The sequence below is a fragment of the Marmota marmota genome, unplaced genomic scaffold, assembly GCF_001458135.2.
Source record: "Marmota marmota marmota unplaced genomic scaffold, marMar, whole genome shotgun sequence".
Classification (NCBI taxonomy): domain Eukaryota; kingdom Metazoa; phylum Chordata; class Mammalia; order Rodentia; family Sciuridae; genus Marmota; species Marmota marmota.
The window spans coordinates 49,637,845-49,650,473 of NW_025999853.1; the positions used below are offsets into that span (position 1 = coordinate 49,637,845).

The window sequence follows — 12,629 nt, forward strand, 5'->3', positions numbered from 1 at the left end:
GATCAGTGTCTGCTCCCAGCCTGTCCAAATGAAACACATAGAAGGCATACCAGATACATAGGAGCGGCCATTGCAGTCTTCTATATCCATCTTAAAGAGATCTGTTTAAAGAGAAAACAGCTGCTATTAGAAGTCAGATCTAGGAAGGGATAAGGTTTTTCTTTTAACATTCTGGAGTAAGCAAGAAAACTAGAAGATCACTTAAGCATGGTCTGAAACTATCCTAAAGTACTTTGTCCTGGTGAGAAAAATAATGTACTCTGCCTTCCAAGCCCCAAGATTTCCTCCTACCTACAACCTCTTCAGGCCTCCCCAGCCTCTGGGGTAGAAATACTACCTTGGTCTAGAATGGTCTTGGTTTTGAGAGTATACCTTCTCCCTGTAGTGGAGCTGATGCCATAGGAGCTAGTTTATACTTCAGCCCTCAAGAGATGAAGAAACAGCCCTGTAGAGACGCCAGACCTCAGTTAAGAAGGAGTAGGAAAAAATATAAGCTCAATTCAGTCTTTCATGGAATTCTTTTGTTTTTTTGGGTACCAGGGATTGAACTCAGGGGCACTCGACCACTGAGCCACATCCCCAGCTCTATTTTGTATTTTATTTGGAGACAGGGTCTTACTGAGTTGCTTAGCACCTCATTATTGCTGAGGCTGGCTTTGAACTTGCGATCCTCCTGCCTCAGCCTCCCAAGCCTCTGGGATTACAGGCATGCACCACTGTGCCGGTTGTGGGATTCTTTTTTGGGGTGTGCAGCAGGAGTGGGGATAACAGGAAGGTGGAATATGATAGAAAGAAGCCCACCTTAGGGCTCAGTGATAAGTTTTCTACTGAAGGTATAAACAAATTTGATGTGTGTGTGGGAGGGGGTGATGCTAGAGATTGAACCCTGTATGTGCTAAATATAGGCTCTACCACTGAGCTACATCCCAGCCCTTTTTATTCTGAGACAAGGTCTCAAAATATTGCCCTGGTCTTGAAGTGTCCATCCTCCTGCCTCAGCCTATTGAGTAGCAGGGATTAAAGACATGACCCACTGTGCCTGGCTTAAACAAACCTTTTAAGTGGCTTTCTATACCCTCTGGTCAATTACTTTGTTATGCTTATTTTTTAAAAAGCAGATGGGTAGATTAAAAAGCAGGTTGGTCTATTTGAGGTAAGGTGAGCAATAATTGGCAGTAGAGTATTAAACTAATAACTGGGCTGGGGATATAGCTCAGTTGGTAGAGTGTTTGTCTTGTATGCACAAGGCCCTGGATTCAATCCCCAGCACCACCAAACAAACAAATAACTGAGAACAGGACTGGGGATGTAGTTCAGTGATAGTGCACTTGCCTAATATGTAGGAGGTCTTGGGTGTGATTCTCAGCATGGCAAAACAAAAAAACTAGAGAACAATTAAAAGTGATAATTTGTTGCAATGAATTATCTCCATAGGAGAAGATTTCTCCTTTGAGAAGATGGGGAAATCTAGCTGGTGAAATTTTAAAAACATTTAAAATTGCTTTTTACCATTCATCTAATAAAAAACAAATGCCCCAGAGGCAGATTTGGTGGAGCCAAAATGGAGCAAGGTAACAGCCTGAGCTACCACTAGGATTCTTAAACTCTTTGAAAGCTGTCACAGAGGCAGATGGATGAAAATTTGGTTTGTTTGTAATACTACAAACAAACCAAAGTAGGGAGAGTAAGAGGGTTCAGGGAGGTACACAGGAGAGAAGTATCTGTTTTCCTGCCCCTTCCTCATTCTTATCTGGAGGAAGGCTCATGAGAAACCCTGAATCATGGGTTTAGCTTCACTCTGCAAAGTAACTCTCCCTTACATTTCATCAGAAAGATTTGTAGTCTCAATCCTAGGTGTGAGGGGAAAAGTCTCTACATTTATATTTGACCCCTATTTCCTTATTTTTTCATTTCTTTCTCTTCTCTCACTCTCTCTCTTTAGTACTGGGGATTGAACCCAGGAGTGCTTTACCACTGAGCCACATCCCCAGTCCTTTTTATTGTTTTTATTTTGATACAGGATCTTGCTAATTTGCTCAGAATCTTGCTAAACTGCTGAAGCTGCTCTGGAATTTTCTGGGATTACAGACATGTGCCACCATTTTGGTACTGGGGATTGAAGCCAAGGGTGCTATTTCACTGAGCTACATCCTCAGCATTTTATTTATATATATACACACACACACACACACACACACACACACACACATATATATATATATATATTTATTTTATTATTATTTTTTTTTTGAGAAAGTGTCTCAATAAGTTGCCCTGGCTGACCTCTAATTTGCAATCTTCCTGCCTCAGCCTTTGGGGTTGCTTGGTTACAGATATGTGCCACCATGCCCAGATAGGGGTCTCTTTCATTTCCAAATCAATAGTTTCAAAAGTCCCCTTTGGAATTTTTCAAAACACCTGCAAAGTTTGAAGTGTCATGAATTAGTTCTCTCATACATTCCCCCATATAGAAAAAGCAAGAGCAAGTCAGATTTCCTCCATTTTCTGCTCAGAAAAACTGAAGCTCAGAGCAGTTGTTTGTCCCTTAACTCATAGTGAGACTGGAATAAGGAACAAGAACATTGGTTTCCTGCCTCTCCCTATGGCGATCCCTTTCCATTACACCATATTGCTTTTTATCAAAAGCCAGGCTACTCAAGGCTTTCATGGATTTTCTTGATTTCTGCTCATTCTAACAGCAATTAAAGCCGCTTTTCTTTGGTGTGATCCCTGTAGGAGTGGGGTCTGTTACTCAAAAAGGAAGAACAAGCCAGGCACAGTGGCACATTCATGTAATCCCAGTGACTCCAGAGACTCAGACAGGATTGCAGGTTTGAAGCCAGCCTAGGGGTGTAGCTCAGTGGTACAGTACCCCTGAGTTAAATCCACAATACCCCCACTCCTCTCCCCACACACAAAGTAGCAGAGTGCAGTTTACTACAAGGAAGAAAGTCCAACTCAGAGAGCAATCCTTTAGACCCTTCTGGAAATTGTTTTGGGACTATTTGATCAAGAATGCAAGAATGAAATGCACTCTCTGAATCAGTGTTAGCTGAATACTATGATTCAACTGCTCTGCCCACCTAGTGCTTATCTAGATCCTGGTTCACACAGGCATACACACACAGACAATATTGCATTAGCATATTTCTCTCTGTAGAGCCACTCAACTTGTTCTTTCTTATTAATTTATTTGTCAGTACTGAGGATTGAACCTAGATGTGCTTTACCATTAAGCTACATTTCCAGTCCTCTTTATTTTTCATTTTGAGACAGGGTGTCATTAAGTTGCCCAGGCTGGCCTCAAACTAGGGATCTTCCTATCTCAGTCTCCCCAGTACCTGGAATTATATGAGTGAACCATTATGCCTGTTCTCCTAAATTTTGAGGTGGGGAGGGGTACTGGGGCTTGAACCCAGGGATGCTTAACCACTGAGCCACATCCCCAGCCCTTTTTATTTATTTTTTTTATTTTGATACAGTGTCTCATTAAGTTACTGAATCTGGTCTCCAACTTGGGATCCTCTTGCCTCAGCCTCCCAACTCACTGGGATTACAGGCATGCATCACTGCACCTGGCTCTCCCACTTCTTAATTGCTCTTAACAGGTGTGCTGTGACACATCTTGGACAAAATCAATACTTAGCTGTTTTCAACTGCTCTAAATGCCAAGTTGGTGATTCTGGAAGTTAGAGGTATTGAGACTCTGTTGTCCTCAGTCCTGGTTTTCTGAAAGCTAGGAGCAAATCAGCAGATGTACTTGTCCTTTTGTTCAAATCTCCCCTCAGCACATCCCTCCCATCAATCCCATTCTTTATCCCTAAAAACCCCTCCTCCCCTACTTGCCTAGGCAGGCAGATCTTAGTGTCTCTTTGAGGAACTGGGTCAAATTAGTGCTAACATTACAGGAGGAGAAGGTTAAGAGAAATTGGTTATACAAGACAGGTTTGGCTCAAAGTGCTTTAAAGTAACATAAACATCATCCAGTGATGGAGGTAGACACACATGTACTGTGAATTCAGCTCAGTGAGCTGAATACAAACCAACTAGAAACAACCAGCCTCCCAATTCAAATGGAAGAATCTGTGAGCAGAGAGCAAAGATTGGTCGTTGTAACCTTTGGAAACAAAGATCCTCCCAGCTCATCCTTCCGCTTCCCCCCAACCCCAGTGGTGGAGGGCCTCACACATGCTAGGCAAGCACTCTACCACTGAACAATATTCAGATTCTTTTTTTTGGGGGGGGCGGGGGTACTGGGGATTGAACTCAGGGGCACTTGATCACTGAGCCACATCCCCAGCTCTATTTTGTATTTTATTTAGAGACAGGGTCTCACTGAATTGCTTCAGGTCTTGCTTTTACTGAGGCTGACTTTGAATTCTCCACCCTCCTGCTTCAGCCTCCTGAACCACTGGGATTATAGGCGTGCCCAACTGAGCCTCTCAGATTCTTCACTTTTTTTTTTTTCAGTTGTACATAAACATAATACTTTTTATTTATTTGCCGCAGTCTGGCTGGGCACAAATAACCGAGCCGCCACAAAGCCTTGTAGGTTCAAACAGCAACTCTTTATTCCCGAACTCTCACCGGCATCTACCCACACCTCCGGGGAATACACTCCCTCCAAATTCTCCCGGAACCCCCAGGAGAACTCAACAGGAACTCCAAAGTAGCATCCGCCCTAATCCCAGAGCCACCCTGATCCTGGAGCTGCCTTATTCCGGAGCAGGGTCACCTTTCAACCATTCCCTCTAGCAAAATGCCAGGTGTCATTCTGACTAAACTGTGGCTCTCAACATCTCCCCCCTTCTGTTTAATTAAACAACAAGCATGTGGCTTAGGGACCATGCCTGTCTTAGGTTGTCTAATACTACATATGGTCCTTACCCGTCATCAGATGAGCTGACCTCAAGGCGTCAGCCTCCTGTCTTAGGTTGGTACCATTGTAGTTGGATCTTATCCGTCATTGGCTACCAGTCCAGCATACAGCCATACTTGTGGATAGGCCTTTGTACCAGTGCGGGGGTGAGGTTCTTTGCCTCACTTCTATTGGCCCCCAAATTTGGCCTTTGCACCAGTTGGGGGGTGAGGTTCTTTGCCTCACCTCTGTTGGCCCCCAAATTTTAGACCATCACAAGCAGAAGGGAGGAGGATGCAAAATGCCACGGCACCAAGCCAAATGACGGCTCTTTTTGGAAAAATTGTACCACCGATGACACCATCAGCAAAGATACCCCAGCACTACCACAATTCGCTGCACCAACAGATAGTTCACAATGCATGCAAGTGATACATAGTCCAGGCAAGTTCTGCAAACAGTTCAAAGCAGAGGAATCTATTAATATGTCCATTTCCTCCCAAAGTAAATCGACTCCTTGATTGAGCATCACTTGCTGAGTTATTATTTATTGATGCATCAGTTTATACAGTTTGTTGTGATAGCTATCGCAGAAGCTGTAGTTTGGTTTTATCTTTGTCTTCACCGGCACTGGGATGAAGATAGGAATTCTGGCAATAATGGCTAAGAAAAATTATGTAACATTTCAGCAGGCACTAAAAGCAATTTTCTGAACAATTTACATTATCCTGAAGAGAATTATTAAATATAATGAAAAGGAAAGGTGAAAGTAAATAGATCTGTTAACCTCCTTTTTTGTTCACATATTAAAACAATCCTCAATAGCTGTTTACCCAATTTAAATTAAACCATTTAAATCACGTGAATAAAAAAATATTTGGATCCATATTTTTATGAGTGCTCCTCATATATGATATATGGACATACGCACATACAGATATACAACACAAAACAGAAGTGTGCACACATAATACATACAACACATAACATAACAGTAAAGGCCTTGTAGCTTTTCACAGGTGAAATCTCCATTGTAATGTTTAAAAACTCCACAGTCAAAAAATAGAACTGATCAGAAAAACATTAACCTAGGTCTGTATGAGCTCAAAAATAAAATGAAACTTTATGATGTGGGAAAAGGCAATAATAAAATAGATATTGAAAAAAAGCATCTTGGTTACCACCTAGGTTTGACTTTTCTTTTGATATCTCATTCACTTACCTCCAAGCTTCAGGCGTTCCCCGTATGGGCCACCAAATGCCGCAGTCTGGCTGGGCACAAATAACCGAGCTGCCACAAAGCCTTGTAGGTTCAAACAGCAACTCTTTATTCCCGAACTCTCACCGGCACTCTACCCACACTTCCCGGGAATACACTCCCTCCACCAATTCTCCCGGAACCCCTTGGAGAACTCAGTGGGAGAACTCAGTGGGAGCTCCAAAGTAGCGGGTGCCCTGAGGCAGCAGGATCTGCCCTAATCCCAGAGCCGCCCTAATCCCAGAGCCCGCCCTATTCCCAGCAGGATCTGCCCTAATCCCTGGAGCCACCCTATTCCCTGAGCAGGGTCACCTTTCAACCATTCCCTCTAACAAAATGCCAGGCGTCATTCCAACTAAACTGTGGCTCTCAACATTTATTTATTTTTCCTTTTTTTTTTTTTTTGGTATTGAGGATTAAACCCAGGATTACTAGTAATAAAAGCTCTTCAAATCCTCCAAAGGATCCGGTTTTATTCAATGATACTCTGAAGGATATGGAAAATGACAACCCCCCTAAGAGAGTGTGACCTGGGAGGCAGGAGGGAGGAAGAAGGCAAAACTAATATTTCCCAATAAATCATCTCCCAATGATAAGACAATCCCTGGGAAGGAGGTGAACATCAATCCTAAAATGGCAGTCCATAAGAAGAGGACAAATATTGACGCTTTTACAATATATTCTTTCCCAGTGATAATGAAGCCACACATTAATCCTATCCCAGTGAAAATACAATGATCCTTGGAGGACAAGATAAGCACTGGGCCTGAGCTCTGGACCTTCGATTCTTGCCCAGTAAAAACAAGTTTCACATTTTTAAACCTATTTCCTGAATGCCCAAACTGACACATTCTGTTGAAGTGATAAAGTTGCCCCTCAGTGGAACCTATAAAAACCCAGATCCCTTTGAAACCAGAGGCCATTTTCTACCCAGAAAGTGAGCCCCTCTGATGCCTGACTCTGCTGCTGAACAAAAGGCATTGCTGATCCATGAAATCTGTTCCTGTTCCAGTTATTTGTGGTTTCATTATAATGTCAAAACCATATTGGTTATTTTTGCTTATATACTCTAAAATTGGAATTTAAAACACAATCATAAGCCAGGCAGGGTGGTGCTTGACTATAATCTCAGCTACTTGAGACACTGATGCAGGTGGATTGCAAATGCAAGGTGAGCCTCCGCAATTTAATAAGACTGTTTCAAAATAAAAAATAAAAAGTTCTGGGGCCAGGCCAGGTGGCACATGTCTGTAATCCCAGCAGCCCCAGAGGCTGAGACAGGAGGATCAAAAGTGTATGGCCAGCCTCCTTAGCAAGGCCCTAAGCAACTTAGAGAGACCCTGTCTCAAATAAAAAGCAGAAAGGGCTGGGGATATATCTTAGTAGTTAAGTGCCCCTGGGCTCAATCCCTAGTACCAAAATCAACCTACCAATCAACCAACCACATTCATTGGGGCTGGGGTTGTAGCCCAGTAGTAAAGCATTCATCTAGTATGTGTGAGATCCTGGGTTCAATCCCCAGAACTGAAAAAAATAAAAAATAAAACATACTCATTGTGGCCTAATGGGTAGAAAGGTGGCAAGGAGAATGTTCAGAAAGAGGGTGAAGATGGAGACAGTGGCAAGGCTCCATGTCATCCTTTTGGTTATTATTCCCAAACTGCAGCTGGGAGAAGTGGAAATTTTTATCTGGTTTCCCTTAGGACCTGGGTTCTGTGGTGGAGCCCAGTGGTTCTTTTTTTTTTTTTTTTAATGTTTATTTTTTAGTTGTAGTTGGACACAAAATCTTCATTTTATTTATTTACTTTCTATGTGGTGCTGAGGATTGAGCCCGGGTCCCTGTACGTGGTAGGTGAGCATTCTACCATTGAGCCACAACCCCAACCGCCCCCCACCAGCCCAGTGATTCTTAATAAGAAAGAACTTCCCATGTGCCTTGGGTGTGAGCAGTTCAGGTACTCCAAGTAGACCAAACCCACAGCATCATCCTCTCCTGTCTGTGCCTTCCTGAACTGAATAAGACATGAACAAAAATATGTTGGAGTCACATAGCTGGCTCTATTCTCTACCAGGGCTTTGCAGAATTAGGGATAGGGAAAGGGCTGGGAAGATATGGAATTAGGCATTGTCTGCAAACTGCATCCCCCTTTCCAAAACACAGACCTAGACATAGAGAGCAAGTTGAAGCTCTGAAATAATCTGTAGGATACACCTAGAAGCTTTTGAAGGAAACTCAGCAACCTTTATTTCATGTATCTGTCTTTATAGAAGAAAGACCTCAGATTTTACCAGGTTGTAGATGGTGGCTGTGTATGTATAATACACATGAAGACAGCTCAGCTTTATTATCCAAATGCTTGAAGAGCAGAGCAGAGGATATGAATTCCCAATTATCCTAGGAATGGCCAGTCTCTAAAATAAGAAAAGGTAAAAGGTAGAAACATAACATCTGGGTGGAGGAAAATAATGTCACCTCATTGTCTCCTTTCAGATCTCAGATGAAGCACATCTTTTCTCTTGTTCTTTGTGATTCCCTGTCTTCCTTATGCAGACTGTGGAAGAGAGAGAAGGCTGAGGTTTATTGGTGAGAGAAGAAACAATCCCATGTCTCACTGCAGGATGTAAAGAACTAAGGAAAAGGGCCAATGTAACACTTTAAATTGCCTGGTGTGATGCACAAGATACTTTCTGGGTTTTTTTGATATATCTCTGAGTACACAAATATTTATGAAAAGGCCCCACAAGGTCACTGCTGTTCAGTTGTATGCTTGGGCAGCTGGGAAAAATAGAGCAGGGGAGTTCAATTTGAGTTTTATAATAATCAGTCTTTTTTTTTTCCCCCGTTTGTTACAGGGGATTGAGCCCAGGGGCACTTAGTCACTGAGCAACATTCCCAGCCCTTTTTATATTTTATTTTAAGACAGGGTCTTGCTAAGTTGCTTAGGGCCTTGCTAAGCTACTGAGGCTGGCTTTGAATGTGAATCCTCCTGTCTTAGCTTCCCAAGCCACTGGGATTATAGGCATATGCCACCATGTCCAGCTAATAATCAGTTTTGAAGCCAAAGTTGCTCAAAACAGGAATAGTTCTCTCAAGTGTTTGAAATTACCATTAACTATTCTGATTGGGGTAAGGTGATAAAAATGACAAAAATGTGGGAGAGATGGGAATAACTATCTTTGGTAGCAATTTTGGCTCAAAGTCCCTAATACACGCTAATCAAAAGAGTTCATTTTGGGGCTGGCAATATGATTCAGTGGTAGAGTACCTGCCTGGCATGTGTGAGGCCCTGAGTTTGATCCCTAGCACCATTGAGAGAGAGAGAGAGAGCGAGCGAGAGAGAGAGAGAGAGAGAGAGAGAGAGAGAGAAATATTTCTTAGGCTTCTCTGCTAACAAAGAATCTTGCTTTGACAAACAAGTTTGATAAGCCTCTCTTCTTTGTATGGAGGGCCTAGGACAGGTGTTGGAATGGAGTTAAGAAATGATCTATAGTCCCATGATTTTTAACAGAAGAAACTAAGCCCAGAGTCATTTATGTGGTTGACAACAGAAGTAGCACCATTAGAATCTTCCAGTGGTTCTCTTCTCTGGAGTAGAAAGTTTAATCTCACTGCAACTAGAAGGTTTGGGCCACCTTACTTGCCTTCTTTCTTAGGTTATAAGGTGAACAGTTTTTAGATCTGCATCTTGGTGACTTAAATCCTTGAACTGGAAACAAGGACTTATGCATAAGAGAAGAACTAATCCTCTTACTGCCATGTCTCTTTTCAGAAATTATGGGCCTGAGGAAAATACCAAACAAAGTCTGATGCTAAGTCTTGTTACAATAGAACAACATTCCTTGATTTAGGGATTACTCCAGCAAGTGTGTCGCATCAGAGTCTACAAGGTGGATACAACATCCAGGGACCAGCTCATTCATAATCAGCAGTGTACTTTTTAAGATGTTTTTGTCTGTTAAACCTTGACCCTGTCTCTCTGTTTCCAGAACAGAGTCCATAACTCTACTAAGAAAAGAAGGCAAATCATAAAGCCTAGAATTCCAAGTTTTCTCCAGCAATCAGTCAAGAGACCAATAAAGAAAGGGAGTCCCTCTGCCTGTGACATTGTCCATACCAACAGGGTCCCACACTCTTATTGTTCCTGCAGATTAAAATAAGGCTAAAAATATCTGCTCAATATCAACTTATCTTTAATTTCCTTAACTACTCTGGTGGGGGCCTGGGGGGTACAGAGAGGGAGGGAGATAGTGCACCAATCTAAGAGTAAAGAATTCCTTTGTGGATGTTGGGGACTGGGGTAGAGTATAAGGAAGGATAAGTTTCTCCCATGCTGGGAAGTACAAGTTTCAGATTTGAAACTAAGAGGAAATAAAAAGAAACGTTCAGTTGCATTTTCATTGGAAAAAAGTTAGGATTTATTTCTGAGTACGTCCTAAAATATGCCTTGCCTTTAACCTACTGAGAGGAAGAGGACTGCCTAGAAGCCAAAAAACAACTAACTGCACTCAACGGCCACAAAGACATTACATCTTGTGCATGACACATCAATATCTAGTGACTACGACAAGATACAATTCTGAGGCTGCCCAAAAGAGGGTAGCTTCCACTACCCTGAGGCCCACTCCAGAAGCTCCAGTGAAACCTCTCTACTCCCCAATGGTAGGATTATTTTCTTCTAAGACTTTATCTCAGGAGTCACTTATCTGACTGTTCTCATGATCCAAGGGGCACCTGGATTCCAGCTTTAGGTTGTTAGTAGGGAAGCCTGAAGTCCCTTGCATACCGCCAAGGAAGATTCACTGACTTACTGGCCAACATTTTTTAAAAATTATTTTTAATATATTTAGTTGTAGATGGACACAATACCTTTATTTTTATGTGGCACTGAGGATTGAACCCAGTGCCTCACACATGCCAGGCAAGCACTCCACCACTGAGCCACAACCCCAGCCCATTCCTAGGCATTTCTTACATGCCTATTAATCAAGGCACTATGCTTTCAAAGATTATCTTACTTAGCCTTTTATCTGGTCCTTTCCTCAAAATCCTACTTAACTAGAAATATTCAAGGAAGTCAGACACCTGTTTTTCATGCTTCTTAAGGATATGTGTACTTTCACACAAGCAAAATAAGCAGCATCAGTGAAGAGAGATAGCCAGGTCCCAATGGTCTTCTGGATGGCCATAGGGATGGAAGGCCTAAAGCTGACAGGTGAGCAGGTCAGGAGGATACCAAAGTTACCATGGATGCTTTGAGATCTTAGACCATTAAGACAGGTACAATAGAAGTTACTAAACATGTAAGAATAGATAAGACTCACACAGATAATTTTGCTTATGAGAGAAGAGGCCAAATAAGGTATGCAAAGCTGGACACACAGTGGTTGGTAATGCATCAAATCTTCCTGGAAGCAGAGTCAAGTAAATTCTTGATCTGAAGGGGTAAATGGGTTACCTTAGTTCTCAAATATCTCATATCTAAAGGTCCATATTCCACTAAACATTCTACTGTCCCCAAGACAGGACTAGCCATAATTTAAACAAAAGAAAACAAAACAGAAATCCAATAAAAATTTAAAAGTGAAAATCTACAACTCTAGCAGACAAGGGGTAAGGAAATAACTGGGGATGGGTCTATACAAAAAGGCACATGGAGGGCTGTTTTAGTACTGAAGAAGCAGGGAGTGCTCCCCAAGTTTGTAGTTCCATCAGGATGTCTTCCCTAGGGCTTCCTAGATTGCATTTCTTTCTTAGGACTCTTATACAGTGAATCCCTTCCTTCCCAGCCTTGCTTCCCAAGTTCCTTACACTTCTTACCCCAACTAGTACTGTAGACAGCACTCCATCCCAAGTTTCTTCTCTAACACATCTCTCCCACTTTGCTCATTGCTTCCCAGATGTTCTCACCTAGGCCTATGTTTTTTCCTCCAGTCTTCTGGATTCTCGTCCTCTGATACCCTCTCCTTTCCCGGCTGTCCCTCTGTTCCACCCTAGCCATACCCACGGAGAAGCCTCGCGCATGCCAGTTGCTCCCTATTCTCAGTCTTCTGGCTTGACCCACCTCCTGCCTTTGGACCCTCAGATCCCTGCTCTCCCTGCCCCAATACTGGGGCCTCAAGCCAAAGTGCCCCAGGCAAGCTAACGTCCCTCCCTCCTCAGCTCACCCCTCGCCCGCCCACGTCTCCCCTCACTTCACGCCCAAGCCCCTAAGGCCCCGCCCCCGTTGCTGAGGCCCCGCCCCCACTTGGTCGAAGCCCCGCCCCTCACTCACCTGAGGCGTCTCCGCGCGCGCGCAGGCTGTTTAGGGTGGGGAAGAGGGGGGCGGGGGTCCCCCACTCTGGCCCGGGTGGCCCAGTGCGGGGGCCAGTGGGGTCACTGAGGCGGCGGCAGCCAGGCCGGAGCCAGGACTTGTGCACTCGGCGGCGGCGGCGGCTTCATCTCCATCAGCGGCTTCACCTGAGGAGGGACCGGCCCCACCCACACCTCCCCCCATCAGCAGCGTTCCCCTCCCG

The 12,629-nt window shown here is 43.4% G+C and overlaps 1 protein-coding gene across 2 annotated transcripts in view; it reads right to left on the minus strand.

Moving 5' to 3' along the window:
* The window catches only part of Ikzf4 (IKAROS family zinc finger 4), a 30,059-nt gene extending 17,457 nt beyond the window's left edge, over positions 1-12,602 (minus strand). For both annotated transcript variants that reach the window (XM_048807600.1, XM_048807592.1), the window contains exons 1-2: positions 12,389-12,602; positions 51-101 (exon numbers count right to left, since the gene is read on the minus strand). In XM_048807600.1, coding sequence (XP_048663557.1) covers positions 51-90 — 40 coding nt within the window. In that variant the 5' untranslated portion in view covers positions 91-101; positions 12,389-12,602. The remainder of the gene's footprint in view (positions 1-50; positions 102-12,388) is intronic.
* Positions 12,603-12,629: the final 27 nt, after the last annotated feature.